This window comes from Juglans microcarpa x Juglans regia, chromosome 4D (assembly GCF_004785595.1).
Source record: "Juglans microcarpa x Juglans regia isolate MS1-56 chromosome 4D, Jm3101_v1.0, whole genome shotgun sequence".
Classification (NCBI taxonomy): Eukaryota; Viridiplantae; Streptophyta; class Magnoliopsida; order Fagales; family Juglandaceae; genus Juglans; species Juglans microcarpa x Juglans regia.
In genome coordinates, this window is record NC_054600.1 from 28,341,708 (window position 1) to 28,363,773 (window position 22,066).

Below are 22,066 nucleotides of genomic sequence, written 5' to 3' on the forward strand. Positions count from 1 at the left end.
CAGAATCTGTTCTCCCCAAATTTTAAGCCCAACACATAATTTATTTCACTAAATATAGCCGAAGTGCAATTGTGGATTTTCGTACTCATGCCTCAAAATCAACGTACCTCCACCGCTAATAGTGATAATGACTCAACGAGAATATATAATAAGTCACATTCAATGAACCTATGCAAAAAACAAGAAACATAAGAGTAGGCTTTTTGGTCTTAATCTAGGTATCTTGCTGCTTTTACACATTCCTTTGCAAGTGCCCATTCGACTCAAATTTTAGGGCAGGATAATTTAAGTTACCTCAATTGAATCGGTTTCCAACACTCCTGTTATTTCTACTGATTGAATTCTATCTGACTGCTCCATTTCTAGTGAACAGAAAAGACTACTCTGATGAATCGAGATTATCCTGTAGCAAGCATCAACCTGATGAGTTGAGATTATTAAAACTAAAGCAGCAATAATAATGAAGAAAAAAGAAAAAAATAAGAAAAATATTACGTGGATGATCATTGGGAAGTGAAGTCAGGTCACTTGATCAGGAATTACGAAGGATATGAGATACAAGCCTACGAGTCTTGAATCAGAATGGAAAATTTGAAGGCACGTGTATCAACCAGTGATCTCTAAGAACAACAAAAAGAGAACAAGAAATTTATTACTTGGGTAGAGGGCAAAACAGACGTCATCAGGCTATTTGTAATACTTTCTAGCACACTATATTCCTCTGGTTTCTATTAGCTGACATGATTTTGCTTTTAGTTTTAAAAAGCTTTTATTTGGTGTTTTTTTTTTTTTGCAAGACAGAAAAAGAAAAAATCCCATTAATACACAGGCGCGCACAACATATAGATAAAAATTCATGCACAGACAAGTAGACTTTTTTCTTCAATAAGTAGATACATCCACACACAAGTTCCAATTGAAGCAATATTTGAGGCCAGATCATACTCTAATTAGTAGTCTTTACTGTTTTGGATCATTTATTTTTTCTTTAACCTAACAGCTTTGTCAGTCTGCTCTTATTCATTTGCAACATCGGAAGTTACACTACAGCTCATTCATGAAGAGGGAGAGAGAGTCATGAGAAAAGAAACAAGAAAAATTAATGCTAGGAAACGAAGACTGTCAGATTTTCGAACATTCTAGAAACAGTAGTCATAAAACAGAAAACAACATAAAGAAAAATGCGGAAGAAATGCTCATCAAGAACAACGACTTGTAAGGCAGTAGATGGCATGGAAGAACTGAGTCCATCACATTGTCTTCTCGCAACTTACTATTTTTAACCTTAAAGATTCTAAAAAGCCAACCAGCAAAAAGGAAAAATAAATTAATTAAATAAAAGGGGAGAAGAATTCAAGAAAGGCTCACGTACAGACCTTTCCTCTTGGGCATTATATACAACCTTTTCTTCCCGCTTTTATGCGGTCTTTCTCTTCCTCATGAAAGCCTCTGCATCATACATTGCTCTGAGGTTGTCGAAGTTAGTAAGATCTGAAATCATTCTGTACTCTTCTTTGCGTTTTCTCTTCTTTGTGTTGTTTGCATCCTCATCATTAATGGTTGCTGCCAAATTCATAGTCCTTTCTATTGCTGACTCCATGTTTCCCTTCATTATTTTCTGTGATCTTTGTGTCATATTCTTCTCCTGTAAAATGATGAGCTATTGTAACACACCTTTGAAAGAACAATCTCGCTTGAGGGTGAGAACCTCAAAGAAAAATAGAGATAGATAAGAAAGAAGAGAGAAAAATCTTCTATTAGTTTCTGGTTGATTCTTTAGACTCAACTTAAGAGCCTCCAAGGCCAGTACATATAGGGTAATGTTCACCTCAACTATCCTCAAATGGGCCGTGTGAGGGGGTAAAATACACCAGGTCCAAGACCAGACCCAGCACACCAAGCCATCACTAGGAGACAAAATAAGAGAAAGGGAGAGGGGACAAGAAGGGACAAGGGGTGAGGGTGTCAGGAGACAGGGGGTGTTAAGAGAAAGTGGGAAAGTGAGAAGGGGTCAGACACGCAAAGCGGATATCCCTCACCACTACCGAGGCGCACATGGGAAGAGGATCAGATAAAAAGGGAGATCCATAAGACTTCAAAGGGGCTTCTTCTTCGACTTCTTCTTCAACCTTTGGAGGGAGAGCTCTAGAGAGAACATCTTCTCCAACAAGTAGATCCCTAGCTCCTATTGTACAGTGAGAAATGAGAGGCTGTGAGAGATTGTAAACAAGCATATTATAGTAGATTTTTCCTCTCCAAACGCCCATGGACGTAGCAACATGCCAAACCACGTAAATTTGTGTATCCCTTTCTCTTTATTTTCTCTACACTAGTTTTCCATTAACTGGAATAGATGTACGTATCGACACCATACAGCCGCATCAAACCATTGTCGGAGATTCCAAACAACACCGATTGAGGCTCGAATCATCTCAGTGGGCCAGAAATGACTATTTCTCCCCTTCCGGCTTGTTGTGTTTTTTCATGCATCAACAGGCCATACTAAAAGAAACAGTAAACAACAAAATGTAATGAAAAGTATTCTAAGGGCCCACAACCCATTAACCCACTACAACTCCAGTCCAAATAAACAGCAAGAAGATAACATGTAATTGAAATAATGAAATAGCAAGTAGTGGTGCATGCTCCATGGCCCACAGTCAATGTAATCTGATCCATGACAGATAGTGAGTGTCATTGATGTTGGGTTTTTTGTGTAGAGCTTGGTTCTGTTTTGTGGGTGCCCGATTTGATGATCCGACCCGACAATAATTCGTTGTGTGTATATTTTTGTGAATTTTCAATGAGGCTTGGGCCATAAAGCGCAGGCTTGGACCCCTTTTAGCTCTTAATCAAACCTAACCTACTAATTAGGATTTACTATATATTGTATTAAACCCTTGTATAGACGCCAATTATGGTTTGCCATATATATATGCACTATTAGTGTACGAGTGCACTATGTATTTGACTATCATTCTAAATCAAATCCTCTGCAACTTCGTGGGCATAGGCACGTTGCCAAATCACATAAATCTTGACTCCTGTGTTCATGTGTGATTGATTTCGTTTTTCACTTTTCTTTTTATCTTATTGTTCCTAACAATTGATTACTTAACGGAATGTGTTAGTAGGCATGCATCTTATCCTCACTATGCTAATGGTATTGTTATGAACGATAAGAGAAAATGGACAAAAATAGAATAAAAAAAACACAATCATACATGACATAAGATTTACACGGTTCGAAAAATGTGTTATCTACATCCACAGAGCTACAAAGATTTTACTATTTCTAATTGAAAATACAGCCGTGGCCGTACGAGAGAGAAAAATAAAAAACCAATAAAACCTGAACCAGGAAAAAGGAGAACATATATATATGCCCAAGTGGGTCGGGTTTATGGCCAAAAAAAGGTTCAAAAATCCATTGCTCTAGTGCCCAAGCCGCTTCATAGCCCAAGCCAAAATGAAAAATCCATTAAAAAACTGCAACTAATCATTGTCGGATCAAGTTAACAACCAGGCCGCCCACAAACAAAACCATGCTACACAAAAGCCCAACAAGTACTACATATTCCTTAATGGTGTTTTCAAAGATTTAAGTGACACTTAAGTTTGGATCTTAAAATCATCTCAACTCATCATTACAATTTTTTTAAATTCCAATACAAAATATAATAAATAATTCAACTTTTTCAAATTCTAAAATAATAATAATATTAAAAAATAATATTCTAACAATATTTTATTATCTCAACTTAACTCAGTTCAACATCCAAACACAACCAAAGGCTTTTACGGCACAATAATTAAAGTTACCTCAACTGACTCGGTAACCAATGCTTCTGTTGAGTCTAAAGCTTGATTTCTATCCAACTGCTTCGTCTCGTTCGTAGCATCAACCTGTAGCAAGGTGAATGAAAAATCTGATAATTCAAGCGATTGCAAACTCAATCCACACCAAAAGTTAAACTAGGATGCTGTAAAACAAGGAATGACCATGATTCTGAACATGTTTCGAAAAATATGGAGAACGCAATGAACATGATTCTGAAAGCGGATTCACAAATTCCAATATTGATGCAACGGAAAAATGGAGGAAAGACGAAACAAGTGTAGTGCCTATGAGCCAAATTGACGGATGATATCAACATAAGAGGGAAGGTTATAGTTTCTAATATTTTCAAGTCCTCTGGTTTGATGGTTTCCCGTAGCTGACCCGATTTATCTTTTAGTTTCAACACACCATTTATTTTGGTGATTCTGTACAAGGACTTCGAGTATTAGAAATTACGTGTATAAATAATCACGCGCACGTAAGTCCAAATTGAAACAATACTATCTTAAAATTTTCCCTCCCAGTTTCTCAAAAACCAAACAGAAAAATGAACCAGAAGAATAAATGAATGGAAAAGGAAGAGAGAAGAAAAGGCGAAAGATCCACACACCGACACTTTCTCTTGAGCATTACATTCAATCTTATTTTTCCTTCTCTTCCTCTTCTTCGACCTCAGGATAGCCTCTGCCTCGTACATATCTCTGAGGTTGTCAAAGCCACTCAGATCTGAAATCACTTTGTATTCATCTTCTAATTTTCTCTTATCCATGTTTGCATCTCCATATTTACTGCTTGCTATCAAAATCATAGGTTTTTCTATTTTTGATTCCATCTTTAACGGTATACTTTTCTCCACTCTTTCTGCCATATTGTTTTCCTGTAAAAAGATGAGATAACGAGTGCCTCTGATTATTTTAGTGCATCTGACGAGTCATTCTTTCAAAGCATACTTCAGACGAGTAAAGTAAATTGATGAATTCCAATATTCCATTTGCTGCGACCGATAAAATGAAAGGAACAGAGAGAGATCCACGTACGGGTACCTTCTTTGTATTTCTCTTCCTCTTGTTCCTCCTTTTGAGAGCCTTGGCCTCAATCATAGCTCTGAGGTTGTCAAAACCAGTCAGATCTGAAATCCCTTTGTGTTCATCTTCGTATTTCCTCTTCTTCACGTTGTTCGCTTCTTCATCTTCGCTGCTTTCTAAAAAGATCAGGGGGTTTTCTAATTCGGGCTCGACATTTACAAACGTTATCTTCTCTGTTTTTCCCGTCCGTTTCCTTTCCTGTGAATTCATATAATCGAATTTTCAAAAGCGGGAAGGGTGGCAATTCCAACAACTTCCAACACTTTTCCCCTCGCTCTTTCTCAGTAACCAAACAGCAAAAAAGATAAAGATAAAACTAACATGAACATAGATCGAAGGCACAGACACTTAATCTTAAGCGTAACTTACAGTCTCCTTTTTGTTCGTTTTCTTTCTCTCCATTCTCTTCGCTTTAAGTAAAGTGTCGGCCTCAACCATGGCCCTGAGGTTTTCAAAGCCACTCAGATCTGATATCAATCTGTACTCATCTTCGTGCTTTCTGATCTTGCTCACGTTCGTTACGACTTGTTCGTCTTCGTCTTCACTGCTAGTTACTAAGATTATAGGCACTTCCGACATTGTTGAGGCTGTTCAGAACTCAAACCCTGCCTTGGCAGTTTCAACTTCTTTGTTTTATCCAGTGACTCCAAGGCCACGTGACGTCGTGAACTAGATTCCATCTAATCTACGGGTCAGCCAATACTTGACATACTGTTACAACTTACGGTCCTTCCATTGCTTTCATCGACAATTGTCGAACTAAAATTCCAAATTAAAGAAGAAAAAATTGCAAAATACTGTTGACATTCAATTTTAATAAATTATAATTTTATATAGCTGTTAATGATATTTATCCTTATAAAATATATAAATTTTACATATTTTATTTATTTTTTTAATAATAAATTATATTCTTTCTAAAAGATGTATATAAAATTTAGACCATTTAAAACTACATCTAATATTATTTATTTAATCTTTTCTCTTGTGGGGTTATATTTATTTTATTTTATTTTTTAAATTTCTCTTGTAAGTTTTATTATTAAAAAAATAATTATCTCTTGTAGTCTTAAATTTATTTAATTTTTTTAAAAAATACTTATTTAGAAAACGGTTTAATTGTTTGCTCAAATTTGACGTAATCCAAAGTGGCCAATATGGACGGTCTTATTTGATATTTCACTGTCACAAAGGGCCAATCGTACGGTAAGAGCTACTTATACCATCACACTTCTATCGAGGAAGGCCCGCTTGCAAAGAGCGTGTGCGGTCTTGATTCTCTTGAATCCTGGGTTATAGCACTTTCGTTCTATTAACTAAAAGTTAGTGAAAATTTAACCATTCCGGTGTGGTTTGGATTTGAAAATAAATTGAGATGAATTAAAATAAATTGTGAATAATAATGGGATAAGTTATGAATAATAATGAGATTTATGAGTTAAAGTTATTGAATAATAATAAATAATAGTGAAATAAGTTAAAATAAATTGAGATAGATTGTGAATACAAACGAGATCTCAATCATAAAATGTATCATATTAAAATAATATTTAAAATATAGCTATAATAACTTTTAAAATAATTTTTAAATTTGAAAAATACTATTCATTCATCAAATCTATTTTATATCATTTGTTTCTCTCTTTTGAAGTCTCTATCAATATCTTTCTAATTTCTATTTTTAACCTATAATTTAATTAGAATATGATTACTAATTAATATATAATATTATAAATAGTAAAATATGATAAAATAAAATAATTTCATAATTAAAAAAATTAAAATATTTTTGAAATTATTAAATATTTTTAAAAATAATTTTATAATCAAATGTAGAGATTTAATGTGAATAGTCAAAATTAAATTTATCTTTTATTATTTTATTATCATATAATAAAAAAATGACTATTATAATATGAAAATTTATGTGAATAGAATAATTAAAACTTAAATTTATCTTATATTCATAAAAAATATATTTTAACTTTAACTAATATAATAAGAGTAATCTTTAGTACTTATATAACAATGGGCTGGGACGATATCTTTTCTTCTTTTTTCTGGACCGCGTCAGTCTTTTTTGTTGACAAAGATAGAGATATAAAATTACAATGGTTGGGATTAAATTAAACTTAAAAATATCTAAAAAAAATTAATTATGAGAAGTATTTTATAAAAAATAAATTTAATAGTTTTTATCCCAAGTTTAAAATTTGTGAGTCTGTCCGAATGAAGTGTGTTCGAAGAAGCAAAGACATCAAAACTCCATCGAAATTGGATGAAAAACTTAAATTTACAGTGAAAACGGCGTGGGAGTAAGGACAAAGTGAGTGTCTTATCACACTATCGTCCTACCTAATGGAAAAATGACTCATTTTAAATGAGTCCCCATCCTTATCCTACACAGTTGTCGCTTCCAGAATAAATAAGGCATCCTGGGGTTGACTGGTTATACATGAATAATCTAGCTCGAAATTATTATATAATCAAAAAATTATTTGTATAATTGCAAAAAATAAAAAAAATAAAAAAAGGATAAACTCTCGTGGAATCATATACCATTACGAACACCTAAAATTTTATCTCCAAATTGTCGATATTTTTCATAGGTAAATATGTAAATTTAGATATGAGTTAAGATATTTTTAAATAATAGAATAAAAATAAAAATTATTTATTATATTTTATATAAAAGTTTAAAAAAATTATTTTAAAATTTAAAAAAATTGAATTATTTATTATATTTTATATAATAAATTTAAAAAAATTATAATAATAAAATAAGATGAGTTGATAAGTTAAGATAGTTTTAAATTAAGTTTTAAAATTGTGTTTAAATATTGAATTGAGTTAAATTGAGATGATAAAATATTGTTAGAATATTATTTTTTAATATTATTATTATTATTATTTTAATATTTAAAAAAATAAAATTATTTATTATATTTTAAATTAAAATTTAAAAAAATTATAATAATAAATTGAGATCAGCGACTAAAATCTTTTGACGACGAGCCACGTGAAAATTAACTTTTAAGGTTTTAAAGGTCGCCGCATGGCTTGTCTGAGCAATCGACATGACAGGAAACAGATCGTATCTAATTTTCTGTTGGAATTGTAGATTTTAATTTAGATAAAAATTTAGCAAAAATTGAAAAGATAATCATGGCATGTAATTGGTACAGTTTTTTTTTTTTTTTTTCTTAGAAAAGGGAAAAAAATACAGAAATAGCAAATTTAGCTTGGAGAAGCTAACCTGAGATGGAAGTGAGCAGTTGTCGTCAAAGCGGAAGGAAGCTGCGAGACAATGGCCCGCCTCATCGTACACGGTGTGCACTTGAATAGAGTGAGTAATCCATCCTGTCCAGGCCCCTTCCGGCGGTGAGGATAATTGATCATTACCAAACTATTTAATATATATTTATTGCAAACTTCATTTTTACTTTTTTGTCTATACTTCGACATTCCCTCTCACACACTATTCCCCCTCTCTCTCTCTCAATATAGATATATTTAGTTCACCTTTTTCGCACAATAATTTATGTCTTGATCCTCTCAAATTGGAAAGCATCAAAAGAATTAACAAGAAGATTCAGATTTATTATTCCTCCTCAAATGGAAGCGGATGTATCTATTGATTTTGTGATGGATTCCGCGAAGCCCTAAATTTTTTCTTTTTGATGTATGTATATCTTGCTGAGAAATTTGGGTTTTTGATCGTTTGGGAAAACTCAGAATCTGATTTCGTGTGGGAAGCTATGAATCCGGCTGTGCTTTTCTCTTTGCTGTCTCTACTGGCAGGCTTTTGTACGACGGCAGCGACCGTGGTGCTAATTGGGGACAACGTCACTCTCTCTTTCGACGATATTGAAGCTAATTTCGGTTAGTTTTCTGGGGTTTTAGCTTAAAACTTATGTTTTTTGGTGAGGCAATTGTGGGAACATGCAAAACAACTGGTATTTCAATATTTATATTTTTGTTTTGGTACAAGGGTATTCAAGTTTTGATCATTGGGTACTTGGGTATTTTGAAAGTTTTACTCGGGTTAGGCAATTCATTGTTTGGGCTAGTTGAGCCAAGTTGTTTCGTTTTTTTAGTAGAGAAGAGCAAGTCATTAATTAAAAGCCTTAAACCAACTGTGGAAATGGTTAAAAACATTGATTGGGTTATTTGTTCGGGTGAGGAAGCGGGAAATCTGGATTTTACTCGTGTTGTGAAAGGAAAAATTGTGTTTAATTATGTATTAATGTATTTACGATTAATGCCGTTCTTATATATACACGTTTACATGATCTATAAGTTAATATATATTGGATTTTGCGGTTTTAATTTCTAGCATTTGCCAAGGAAGAGTAGGTGCAAAATTTTATGCTAAGATTGTCGACGGTGTGGGTTGTGTATGTGTGCTTATGTGAGTGTGTGCATCCGTACCTACTGGACTGTGATATTAATGGTACATTTTATTGGGTTGTGTTATGTTGTTTTTACAGCTCCACCGGTTAAAGGTTCAGGGGTTTGTGGGGTATTATACACGGCTGAGCCTCTTGATGCATGCTCAATTCTGACTAATAGAGTTGAACAAGCTTCAAATACTAGTTCCCCGTTTGTTCTGATTACTAGAGGAGGGTGTAGCTTTGAGGATAAAGTACGAAGAGCTCAAAAGGCAGGATTCAAAGCTGCAATTGTCTATGACAATGAAGATGGTGGCATCTTGGTTGCAAGTATGAGCTTTTCCTGCATATTCAAATTTGTCCTATGACATTTATGCCCATGGTTATTGATCAATTAAGTTAATATTCCCTCGTAATCTAATACATACGACTTATCAATAGTAATCTGATACATAAGATAGTATACGAGTTCTCACATGCTTTCTCTACTGGGCTACTGAATGACATTTGATAGTGTACCAAGCTAGTACTCCATGAATGACGAAATAGTTATGGTGATATTTGAGCTAGGAAAATGAATCTCCTGCTAATTGAATTGATAATACGGCTTGAAATTGCCATCAATCTCATTATTTTGGCTGGGAAATAGTAGTTGAAAATGCATCCTAATTTGTTCCTGTGAATGATATTTGATAGATTCACTATGTACATGTATATGAGCATAGCTTTGTGTATACATTTTTGTCTCCAGTACTTTCTGTTAATTTTGTTTTTCAAATCGATGTTCATATCCAAGAATAATAGACACTCATGTGGACAATGCAGTGGCAGGAAATTCAGCTGGCATCAAAATACATGCTGTGTTTGTTTCTAAAGCTTCAGGTGAAATACTAACAAAATATACCGGCTTGACTGACAAGGAGCTATGGATTATCCCGAGTTTTGAAAACTCAGCATGGTCAATCATGGCAATCTCGTTTATTTCCCTACTTGCCATGTCTGCAGTGCTGGCTACTTGTTTCTTTGTTCGCAGGCATCGCATAAGACGTGAAAGACCACGAGTTTCTCGTGTGCGGGAATTCCATGGGATGAGTAGTCGATTAGTGAAAGCAATGCCAAGTTTGATTTTCACTTCTGTTTTAGAGGATAATTGTACTTCAATTACATGTGCCATATGCCTTGAAGACTATAGCATTGGAGATAAGCTCAGGATTCTGCCATGTCATCACAGTAAGTGTTTCTTACCATAGCCAAGATGATAATTCTTGTAAATTTCTTTATTAACTGTATTTATTTAAATTTGATGGCATGGCTTCTCTGTTCTGTGAGTGTTTTTTATGAGTGGGAACGTATAATGGTGTTTAGTGGTGGGAGGTGGTTAATACACAAGTTTTGTCCCAACAGATCCGAGAGAGCAGAGAGGGAGTGGTTATATTGTCAAGTGTGTATCTGCATTGATCTACCATACAGTTGTAGGCCAACATTGACTATGTTCCAATTATTAGAAATATGGGTAAATTTCCCTTTTGGTACCCGTGGAAGTTTCACTTATGTCATTTTGGATGGATATCCCTGGAAGTAGTAAGTGTTGTTTAGGATTTTGGTAGAGAGGGTTCTGCAGGGAAAAATGACTAAAAGTTAGCCATAAATGAAAATTTTCTGCTGTAAAAGTTGTTAAAAGCTGGGGTGGAAGTGGATGAAAAATAGAAGCACCTTAATCCTCTTATTGTTAAATGACTTTGTTCGGTCTTGTTTTGTTTTTGAGAAAATCATCATTAGTGAGAACTCACAGTTATTGAGAGAGAAAGAGAGAGAGAGAGAGAGAGAGAGAGAGAGAGAGAAACATGGAGGGGAAGATAGGAGAGAGAGAGGAGTTACTACAGTGTTGATTCCTGTGGGGTTGGCAATTGTAGTCTTATACGCTGCACAGCCTTTGTCATTCAGGGCAAGCTTATGTTATTTTGTGGCAGGCGTGCTATTTTCAATGATTATTTTGTTGCAGCTTATTTATCTTCTTTCATTATATTATCGTATATTATTTACCCTTGCGCATATATTTATGAAACTTTCTGGAATTTGACAGAGTTTCATGCTTTCTGTGTGGATTCTTGGCTTACGACCTGGAGAACCTTCTGTCCAGTTTGCAAGCGCGATGCAAGAACTAACTCCGGTGATCCACCAGCTTCTGAAGCAACACCATTGCTTTCATCCAGCTCAGCCTCTGTGGCTTCTTCTGTTTTGTCGTCTGGTAGATCATCATTAGCATCATCATCAGCCATACAAATAGCACCGGCGTCATCTCATTCCCCATCAGTTTCTCAAGTTCACTCTGTTGCTAGCACTCCTTATGTTCAGCATTCTCTTAGATCCTATCGCCAAACCCCTCCCCTGAGTGTAAGCCGAAGCTCGGTAGATATCAGGAATGCATTATCCCAAAGGTCTCATGCTTCCTATTTAGTTTCACCCCACTCATTGGGTTACCCATCTTTTTCACCACTAAACTCAATATACATGCCTCTGCATATTCCAAGCCCAAGCTATGCATCGCCAAGTTTTGTCAGTTCATCTGGTCGTCTACATCACCCACTGCATTGTAGCGAGTCAGCTGCAAGTTTTTCTCCCTTTGCTTCTGCTCATTCTCTTCCAGAACGCTGAATCGAAATTTATCAGGAATGAAAATGTGGGTTGACACGACCAAGAGCTCATCAGCGGGAGCTGAACTGAAAGTCCTGGATCATTTCTACCTCTGGCTTGCACCACAAAATTGCTGAATCATAGTTGGGTTCTATTTGACACCGGTGGTTACCAGTTTTTATGTTTGGAGTGTTACTTGTTGCATGCTCACATGTACATTATAGTACAAGCTTGTGTTGTCTCTTTCAAATTTCAAGTGATCAGTGATCTTTGTAGTTCTTACATTTGAGGTTTGTCGAATTGTCCAACACGTTCACGAGTGCATTGTGGTGTACTGGATTTTTATTAACATTGATGTTTTGATAGTCTTCATTGGTGAATATGGTAAACCACACTAACCAGACTTGTTTGGGGTTGTGTATAAGTCTGCTATTAGAGTGGCTCTTTCTCATTGGTCCATTCAAAAGAATCAGGTTATTTTTCGCTTCTGCTGACTGCTCTTTCCCAGGAATCGGTTTCTTATTCTCTCTTATTTTATTTATTTATTATTATTAATTTTTTTTTCGTTTCTCTTCTCCTTTGGCCGTCATGGAGCTGAAGATTTTAAAATGTTTCAAGGTTATTATTTTCATTTGTGAGTAGTTCCCAAACTTAATTCCTGTCATGTTGAATTTGACAGGGCTTAGCTCATGTCAAGTCTCTCTTTTAACCGAAAACATTGAACAATTTATTTTGGAGAATTTATCCTTCTAGTATCTTCCCTCTCTGGCATAGGGTCATTCGTTAAACATGCTATCCTTTGTTGCATTCCGGGACCATGTAATACTCGCTCAAAGGGAAAGAATCCTAATACCATACACTATTTATCATTTTAGTCTTTTTATTTAAATACACATTTAAGCATTAAGATGTAATGACAAAAATAATAAATCACATGTTAATTAAATAGAGGTGTGTAGTGTAAGACTTTCATGTAAAATTTCTCCTTACTCAATATGGCAAAAAGTGTTTAAACTCGACATGTGAACGATAAAAGAAAAAAGTTCACAAAAATTTTAAAAACAACAAAAGAAAAAACGAAAAATACAAAATAAGGACGGTTGGAGGGGAAATTCTCTCCCTTTGCACCACCTCTCTAGGAGGGCGGCCAGCCAGCCATCTCATGAGGGGATGGCCTGCAACTCACCGGGTGGTTTGCCACCCCATGGATGGTTGGCGAACAACCCCACGAACAGGCTGCTCGCTGTCCATCCTCATTGGTTGGCTAGTTCCTCCAATTTGGTGTCTTTTTTAAAAGATTTTTTCTTCAATAAAGGTAATGTGAAGATTTTTTTACCCATTTATTCTGTATATATTAGCACGTATTTATTTGGTCAGGTATCGTGCGACCTTGGGACACATTGAAAATTATTTAATTAGTTTACACAATAGACTAAGAACGTAATGAGCTTATCGAAAATCCAAAACACCCTGGATATGCAGGGAGTAATTAGATAAAAGTAAAACTCTAGGGGATATTTTGATAACAATGTAAAAATCAAGTACTACTTTTACTATTTGACACTAAAAATTAATGCAGTAACTAACGGTTACATTGCTAAATGAGAAGTCTGCAAAATGAACTGACCAAAGTGTGCGCATAAATAAGATTTCTCTACAAAAGCATTGAAGTGCAACATAACTTCACCGTGCTCTGATATTTCTGTTCATATTGTTGAATTGTTTATAAGCACATCCTTGACTAAATTTTCAGTTAGAACTTAGAAGTCCATCAAAATGACCAACTTTAATCTACCTTGTCTCCAGGTCCATATTCTCTACTTACAGCCTCAGACACTGAACTCCTAGCATGATCAACTTGGTCTCCAGTACCAACCCGGAGAGGTTCCTCTCCCCTGATGGTTTGGATGAGCATCACGACCACAACCACAAAAACAAGCATGTATACAGTATTGATTCCAACTAATGAATTGATATAACCAAGAAGCGATGGACCACGGATTCTTTCCTTCAATGTTCTTCCTTCCCTATATCCTATAATGAATCTTGAGATTTGAGTTGCCTGATCCTCCGCATTCATCATTTCTGAACCGAAAACCTAATAGAAAAAAAAGGAACATCTGGTGTAAAAAAAGTCAAAGGACAAGAAACCGAGGATTCAGAAACACCCCAAATGATGTCATATAGATATGTATATTATGATAAATTCTACAGTTCAGGCATTAAAAGGATTTAGCTAATTGCAAACGCAATGTAAAACCAAAACTGCATTCCATTAGCTATTAAATTCACAAGATCCACGACAAATAGTTTGTGGTGAAGCGTCTAAGCAAGGAAGAAGATGACAAAAATACTGCACTTCCAAAACTCAAAGATCAATAGTGATATTCATCGTTCCTTATCTTTTTCAAAACGGGTAAGTAGCAAAAGAAATAAGTTCAAAGATAAAAGGAACACGAAATCAATAATGGATAATCTAAACATAGACATACCACAAATAGGTAATATGGCCAACTGCCAGTGATATGCATTACGGAAAGGGCATAGAATACACTCCTCAATAAAGAAGCATTTACACGTGATTTGATAATGTAAGTAACATGAATTGAATCAACATAGCCCAGATGTATTTTTCTATGATAAGTTTTTGATTGGCACGGGGTGTCCAGGAACAGTGTCCCGACTAATCTTGGGGGTGAACAGGCCCTCGGCAATGAGTTTTCCGCAAGTGCATATCGGGTAATTCAAGGGAAAAATCCCCCAGTCCGATGGCTCCTAGAGATTGTTTGCACCCAAGGGGATTTAAACTTTAGACTTGGGGGGAGCATACCCCCAAGCCCAAGGCCTTTACCACTCGAGCCAACCCCTAGGGGTTTTTCTATGATAAGTTGATACTTCCTTGTTGAAAGAAACAAATCCTACAGAGTTGATAAAGTTATCCGATAAAGTATATACCATAATAGTCATAGAAATTAGGCTGAATATGAAGCAATATAGTTTAATATTAGCAAAAAAGAGTATAAACGTAGATTGAGGCTAGAAACTCATGTATTTAAGGGAAATGCTTTCAGAGTTATGGGAAAGGGGGGGGGGGGGGGGGCATTGAAGGCAAAACACGAACTTTACAACAAGAACCTAAGAGGTTGGTTGCAAGCCAATAAAGGATTTAACTGATATAAATGTAGGGAACGTGTTAGCGAAAAAGGGGAATTATTACGTATTTTAAATCCCATGTCGAAGCAATATAAGCACATACATGATCGAGAGTTAAGCATGGCGGTAAACAATGTCTTGCTGCACCCATGACCAGAAATATATTCACTCAAACTTATGTCATGTTATACATTTGACACCTAAGATAACATGTAAATTATGTTAACAGATGCGACCAAATATTGTCTGCAAGCTAAAACTAATCAAAATTTTTCCAGAAAAATTAAAACTTACTGAGAAGTACTCCTCATCTCCATCCCAAACCACCATTTTTGGTAGCACTGTCTTTTTGTTAACCCCAAATGTGTCAGTGAAGTCCTCATACTGTTTGACACCAACATAACCAAATACTAAGTCACGATTTGCAGATGCAGCAGCCTTCAATAAGTTTATAATTTTCTTTGACTTCTCCTCTGTCTCATCCTCCACAATTGTCAGGACAATTTTCCTCTCATCTTCTTCCAGGGACTTTAATGTGTCCGCGTTTATTGGTATGACCAAAGGGAACAAGTTTTGTTTAATAAATTCCTCCAAAAATTCCTCTGCCAAATGAAAACAGGAAGGTATAAAGAGCCTTTTCTTTTTAAGGCCAATAATAGATACACAGATGATGAATGAATACTGAAGCATTTAAGCATTATAATTTGATGAAATGCAGAAGAGATCCATAAAAGAAAAAGGAATATGGAGTTTTCATAATATACAACAAGAAACATCCACTGAACATTTGGTTGCTCACGGTTGCTTGATTAATCAGATTAATGTTCAAAGTTCGAAGGCCTTACAGAAATCTAAATGTCAACCCTTAAGCTAGGATGGCATTTGTCATGTCAAAACATAACTGATATCCTTGAGCCAAGCCAGGGGCATCAAGCTCAGTTCATTTAAAAGCTTATGTTATTGGCTCAATCTGCCGTGATCATGCCTGGAATTAACTTGAACAAGCTTATAACAAGCTAACCCAAAGAAAATCTGCATGGTCTGGTTCTACTTAGATAATTAGATAATTTGTAGCTGTTAATTTAAATTCAAAACCTTACAAAAATTAGAGTGTACGTCAGACTATGATTTTGGCTGGCACAAAACTAACACATCCTTTCAAGAGCAACAAGATCCCAACGAGCAAGCTAATTATTGATTCTTTGTGGTAACCACGGGAAAGGTGAAAATGCATAGTTGTTGATACTAGAATAAATCGTACACATTAGCATTCAGGTTAATTTCAGAGGTGGATGCCAACTATGCAGTAGAGAAGTAACAATTACAGAAAACCAAAAGGACAGAAGCTTAGGATTACTTCAAATCTCTTTGGGAGCTCAGATAGCTAAAATATACTTCACTTCAAGTAGTCCCATGAAGTTAGTAATGTCCCTTATAGATACTGACAATCTATTTCTGCTTCAGACAGCATTCTGTTTTAAAGGATGCTATGAATCAGGCTACTAAATCATGCTAAACAAAGTTATCAAAACCTATACGGCTGGTTAGTATATTTGTTTGAATCGAACATTAGCTATCTTGTTTTTGTGGTTTGCAAGTTTTAAGAACCTTTAGAAGGCTTTTCTTCAGTATAGATAAAATACTACAGAATCCCTGAAACTTAGGGCTGGTTTGGATGTTGATTCTCTAATCATCCCATTTCATCTTAACATCCAAACATCACTCAAACAATAACACTTTCCAATTTCAAATTCTCAAATTTTTCATCCAATCATTACCTAATCGTTACCACTTTCCAAAACTTCCAAACAAAACACAAAATTCAATTCAACTTTTTCAAATCTCAAAACAAAAATAATATTACAAAATTATATTATAACAATATTATAACTTTATAATATTTTTATTCAACTTTTTCTCTCTCATTTCCCAAAACCCCATAAAACATCCTAATTCAAACCATTTCACTACTATTAACAAACCATCTCATCTCATCTCAACATCCAAACAATGAGGCCTTAATCTACCATTGTGTCTGTAGACGGATACTATTTATCGATATGCATCCTTATGACTAATAGGTAAACGAATGTAAACAATGGCTCTAATAGATTAATTGTACCAATCTACCACAAAGGATAAGCACACACAAACGGTTCTCTTCCCTTGTATTCCAAGAAGGATCTTAACCTCTAACAAGTAATGTGTACTAGAACAGCAAAGAAGGTGCACCACCCTCACACATGGATTGAATACAAGAGAAACACAACAAAAATCAGATCCAGGTAACACCTGAGTTTAAAAATTCAGAAAATTAAAAAAATCAAAACAATATTTTGCTTCCTTCCAAGCATTTGGTGCTCTCTAAAAAGTAAAGTGTACTGAAACAGCAATGAGAAGGTGAACCACCCTTGTGCACGGATTGAGAACAAGATAAATTCAACAAATATCAGATCAGGCTAACACCTGAAGCTCTGTGAATCTAAAATTCAAGAGAATCAGAAGAACCAGAACAATCTGTTGCTTCCTTTCAAGCATGAAGGGCCCGTTTGGACACTTAATTCAAATACAAAATTTGAATTAATCATTACAACTTTTTCAAACTTTTAAATAAAAAATAATTCCAACTTTTTCAAATCTCCAAACAAAAATAATATTATAAAACTATATTATTACAATATTTTAACTTTATAATATTTTTTATTCAATTTTTTCTTTCTCATTTCCCAAAACTCAGAAAATACTCAACTCAAACTATCTCACTACTATTCACAAACTATCTTACTACTATTTACAAAATTTTCATCTCATCTCACTTCCCAAACAAGCCAAAATATCTCAGAATATCTATGAATAGTAGTGAAATGGTTTGAGTTAAGATGTTTTATTGGGTTTTGGGAAATGAAAGAGAAAAATTGAATAAAAAAATTATAAAGTTAAATATTGTTTGAATATAATTTTTTAATAGTAGCTTTGTTTTGAAATTTGAAAAAGTTGTATTGTTTTTTGTGTTTTGTTTGGAAGTTTGGAAAAGTTGTAATGATTAGGTAATGATTGGATGAAAAAGATGAAAATTTGAAATTGAAAAGTGTTGTGTTTGAGTGATATTTGGGAAGGAAATATATGAGAATACTTGTTACACAAACAAGGCCGTAATGTTCTCTGCATATTTAGCATTAGACCCAAAACCTTTTTAGATCCAAAACTGAGGTCTCAGTAGGATATTTTCTAAAGAAATGGCTTAAGCAGCCAATGGTCTTTGGATCAAATGGTCCCCATAAGAATTAAGGATGGAGAGAGATAAGGGTTCCAATCCCCTTCAGTGCTGAGTCATATATTTCAATGGGCTTAGGTGACCACCTCTCCGCCACCTTTTTGATAAGTAATAAAATTTTATCTAACCAGGCCAAGTCTGTTTTTCGCAGCTGTAATCCTCTATAGGGACAACAGGAGCCTGAATACAAAGCAAACTCTCACAGAAAAGGGGGGGAAAACTACCAAGTGTACGACAATCATCAAAATATCGTATGCTATGGAAAAAAGTTCTGAGAAGCACCAGGATCAACGTGCACAAGCACAAAGGAAACTGAAAAGGACTAAAATATCTTTCACTTTTAAGAATTAGCAGCAAACTGGACTAGCTAAACACATTAAAAACTTACCTTCAAAGGGGCCGTAAAAAATGTTCCGCTCATTGTAAACTGGATGAAGGGATACTAAAGCAGGAACCTTGTCGAAATCATATGATACCATGATGTCCTCAGAGAAATCCTTTGCCACAGAAAACCATGCCTTTTTCTTGTATTTTACAGCTAAATTTGATATCATCGACTCTTTCAAGCCAAACCCTATATATATAGGAAAGAAAGTGCCAGCTGCTTCAACAAAATCACTGATGGCAGAGTCTGAATCAAGAACCGAAACATCAGAAGTAACAAATTTTTTCAGATAACGAACAAGCAAATCTGCTTTCCTCGGTCCATTATATTCTACAGGGACACCATGCATAAAGATCTTGAGGGTGGGATATCCACTACATCATAGAAATTCGATAGTTAGCAATTACATAAGAACCATTAGCTATATTTGCAAACTGAAAATAATGTTATTTTGGAAAATGGGTTATGAAACATATTCTGTGCAAAATTGGACTACTACCACACTGTAAGCATCAATATGGTGTCCTGGAGCAGTTTCCTAATGTTCTAGTTTAAGTCAATCCCAAAGGAAACCCCTATCTCAAACAGCTAGAAAAGTAGACAAGTATGATTAACATCAAAGGGGATGGGGATGAAGTCCCAGGAAGCATACTCAATATCATGTTTTCGAGCCAAGCGGGTATATTTATCAGCATCTACTTTTGCTATGACAATGGGCTCTTTCAAGCTGGCAAGTATGGGGGCAGCTTCATCCAACTGCAATGCAACCATTAAAGTTGTTAGTGTTCCAAATTAAAATACCGGCTGTGATTAACAAAAGGTCGAAGATTCAAATAAAAATGAATATTGAAAGAAATTCCAACAATCCATTCTAAGTCTAGGGTCTAAATATATGATCAACTTTTATAGGATTATCGGTGTAAATTACAGAATTTTTTTAAAACAATGACTCACACCTCCAGCCCAACCCTGATAAGAAGGATGAGATTATGGGTGATGTCACGAGTTCAAGTCCCATGGGGTGAGTGAGGTTCTCAACAATCATACAACAAAAGGCCCATTTCTTTCACAAGCATTGGACCATATTCTCCAAAATCTTACAAAATAAAAAAATATCCTCATAAAATAAGGCAAGATGCACACTCCAGCAGAATTCAAGTCCCAAGGGGTGAGTGAGACTCTCAACAATCATACAACAAAAGGCCCAATTTTTCATAAGCATTGGACCGTATTCTCCAAAATCTTATAAAATAAAAAATATCCTCGTAAAATAAAGCAAGATGCACACTCCAGCAGAATTCAATCTCCAGAGAGTTAGAAAAGGCAAAAAATAAAATTTAACCAAAAATACCCTGATGAGTATAGGTTATAACCCAGACAATGGTTTTGGCTAGTATTGTGATAGTTTAGAGAGAAAAATATAAGGCAAGACTTATATCTTCGACAGTATGAAGTAATATTTTCCTTACTGTTACATATCATTTTCTTCAGTAGATGTATTATCAATTGAACATGCTGTCAAGTTCTTAGGCGGGAATTCAACATCTAATCCAAGTCTTAGTAAGCGACAAACTTTATCCTCAAGCCCAAAAAAGATTAATGATAATACGAAATCACAGATCTATAATTACCATCGATGAATTAAAGAGAAGACAAGATGAAAACGCAAACAATCATTTATTGAATTAAGGTTTCAAAAGTGAAATCAGTAGAGAGAGAAGGACCTGGGGAGAGAGACGCTTGCAGTGGCCGCACCAAGGGGCGTAGAAATCAACGAGGATGAAGTCGAAGGTAGAGATGGCGGAATCGAAGTTCGATTCATCAAGTTCCAATACCTTCCCATTCGCCGTCAACGACTGCTCGCCACCAACAGAAGAAATCGGTATTATAAACATCAAAAAACACATGAACAGCATCATTAAAACACCATTCGTCATCCTATATTACGAAAACGATGATCCGAAGAATCTGGTGTGTGTTTCTATGTTCGTTTCTCGTTACGTTGTTGAGCTGCGAGTTTTGTTTCTGCTATGCAATCATGTGCCCCTCTGCTTTTCCATGAATTTGTACGAGGACTTCTCACTTCTCAGTAGTCAGTCCTCTCCTTTGAACTTTTGCGTCTCACACCGTGGTAACTCTATTTTATATTATTTAATTTGTAAAATTAAAAATTAAAAATTTATTTTTAAAATTAAATAAGATTATATAAATTTTATTAAATGCGTTGTAAACACAAATTTATAAATAACATTTTTATTAAATATTTTCAACCCTAAATGAAAAAGTAGGTCTTAACGCTATTATTGAGCATATATATATATATTTGATGAAAATAAACAGGTTATTAATCAAAAACATTAATTTTAATAATATGAAAAATATTATTCACTAATTTTCTATATTTTTTTGTGATATCAAATAATTGAAAATAATGATGATTATCTCACTTATATATCATTAGTTTAATTATGCAGAATAATTAAATAATAATGGTTAAAAGAATCACTAGTAAAATCACTTACTTCGCGCTATTTACAGCATGAAGTCATAGGATAAAAAGAACCAGAAGTTCGTCCCGACTCCCGTTGTTTATCAAATTACATATCATCGACTCAACGCACCGTATCCAGGCTCATTAATGTGAATGACTGCAGCCACAGCCGTCTGCATGGGAAGCTCCATATCCTAAGGTGAAGAATACATATATAGTAGTATATACGCCGTTTTCCCTTTAACGTCTGTACTGCTTCTATCCCTCTCCTTTCTCAATTCTCTGCATTATTTGCTAGCGGGAGAGCCTATGGTTTTCGTGGTGAGGAGAAGAAAAGCCTTGCAGACAAGGAGGAACAAGGCCTACAGAAGAAATAGACGATCTTAGAAGAATTGGAGTTTCTTAGCCTTGCCCATTTTTAAATTTCGTGAGCAAAATTAGAGAAGGTAAGGGAAAGAAATAACTAATTTCTTGGCAGGCTGAGATGATGTGAAAACCAACCATATCAGATAACATAGATGAAATGTTTTTTTATTTTTTTACGGCATATATAGTCTCACAGTAAGTTGTGTATTGAGAAATGTTATGCATCATCACTATTTATTTTTACATTTTATATTTATACTTTTTTTATAAGATGTGGATATTTTTTATTGACTATAAAAATATTTTTTATAAGATATAAAATGTGAGATAATGAATAATAATTAATGAAACGAATAATATTTAGATGCAAAAGTAGGAGTAATATATTAATCATTTCCACGTTGTATTGTAAGAACTCCATTGGCTGGAAGAATGGTTTTTGGATT

The 22,066-nt window shown here is 34.8% G+C and overlaps 3 protein-coding genes across 11 annotated transcripts; 1 reads left to right on the forward strand and 2 right to left on the reverse strand.

Moving 5' to 3' along the window:
- Positions 1–94: 94 nt before the first annotated feature.
- Positions 95–8,249, reverse strand: LOC121260548 (uncharacterized protein PF11_0207-like). Of its 7 annotated transcripts, none has more exons than XM_041162469.1 (8): positions 5,296–5,613; positions 4,885–5,124; positions 4,452–4,718; positions 3,823–3,906; positions 1,377–2,185; positions 496–620; positions 295–403; positions 95–168 (listed from the first exon to the last, which is right to left on the reverse strand). In XM_041162469.1, the coding sequence occupies exons 1-5, from the start codon at positions 5,503–5,505 to the stop codon at positions 2,096–2,098; spliced, it is 891 nt and encodes a 296-aa protein (XP_041018403.1). In that variant the 5' UTR covers positions 5,506–5,613; the 3' UTR covers positions 95–168; positions 295–403; positions 496–620; positions 1,377–2,095. The 7 variants fall into 7 exon arrangements, with proteins under 7 accessions (XP_041018403.1, XP_041018398.1, XP_041018400.1 ...); XM_041162464.1 differs by having other exon boundaries at positions 1,377–1,645; positions 4,879–5,124; XM_041162466.1 differs by having other exon boundaries at positions 1,377–1,645; positions 5,296–5,612.
- Positions 1,079–20,884, reverse strand: LOC121260546 (protein disulfide-isomerase 5-2-like). Of its 2 annotated transcripts, XR_005939740.1 has the most exons (6): positions 20,488–20,884; positions 19,416–19,519; positions 18,767–19,137; positions 15,399–15,706; positions 13,539–14,049; positions 1,079–1,284 (listed from the first exon to the last, which is right to left on the reverse strand). XR_005939740.1 is itself a non-coding variant. In XM_041162463.1 (5 exons), exons 1-5 carry the CDS (start codon positions 20,698–20,700, stop codon positions 13,738–13,740), a joined length of 1,308 nt encoding a protein of 435 aa, XP_041018397.1. In that variant the 5' UTR covers positions 20,701–20,884; the 3' UTR covers positions 13,446–13,737. The 2 variants fall into 2 exon arrangements, 1 of the variants encoding a protein (XP_041018397.1); XM_041162463.1 differs by lacking the exon at positions 1,079–1,284 and having other exon boundaries at positions 13,446–14,049.
- On the forward strand, positions 8,136–12,300 carry LOC121260545 (receptor homology region, transmembrane domain- and RING domain-containing protein 2). 2 transcript variants are annotated; one of them, XM_041162462.1, is made up of 5 exons: positions 8,136–8,272; positions 8,662–8,808; positions 9,417–9,647; positions 10,143–10,547; positions 11,401–12,300. In XM_041162462.1, the coding sequence occupies exons 2-5, from the start codon at positions 8,685–8,687 to the stop codon at positions 11,970–11,972; spliced, it is 1,332 nt and encodes a 443-aa protein (XP_041018396.1). In that variant the 5' UTR covers positions 8,136–8,272; positions 8,662–8,684; the 3' UTR covers positions 11,973–12,300. The 2 variants fall into 2 exon arrangements, with proteins under 2 accessions (XP_041018396.1, XP_041018395.1); XM_041162461.1 differs by lacking the exon at positions 8,136–8,272 and having other exon boundaries at positions 8,371–8,808.
- Positions 20,885–22,066: the final 1,182 nt, after the last annotated feature.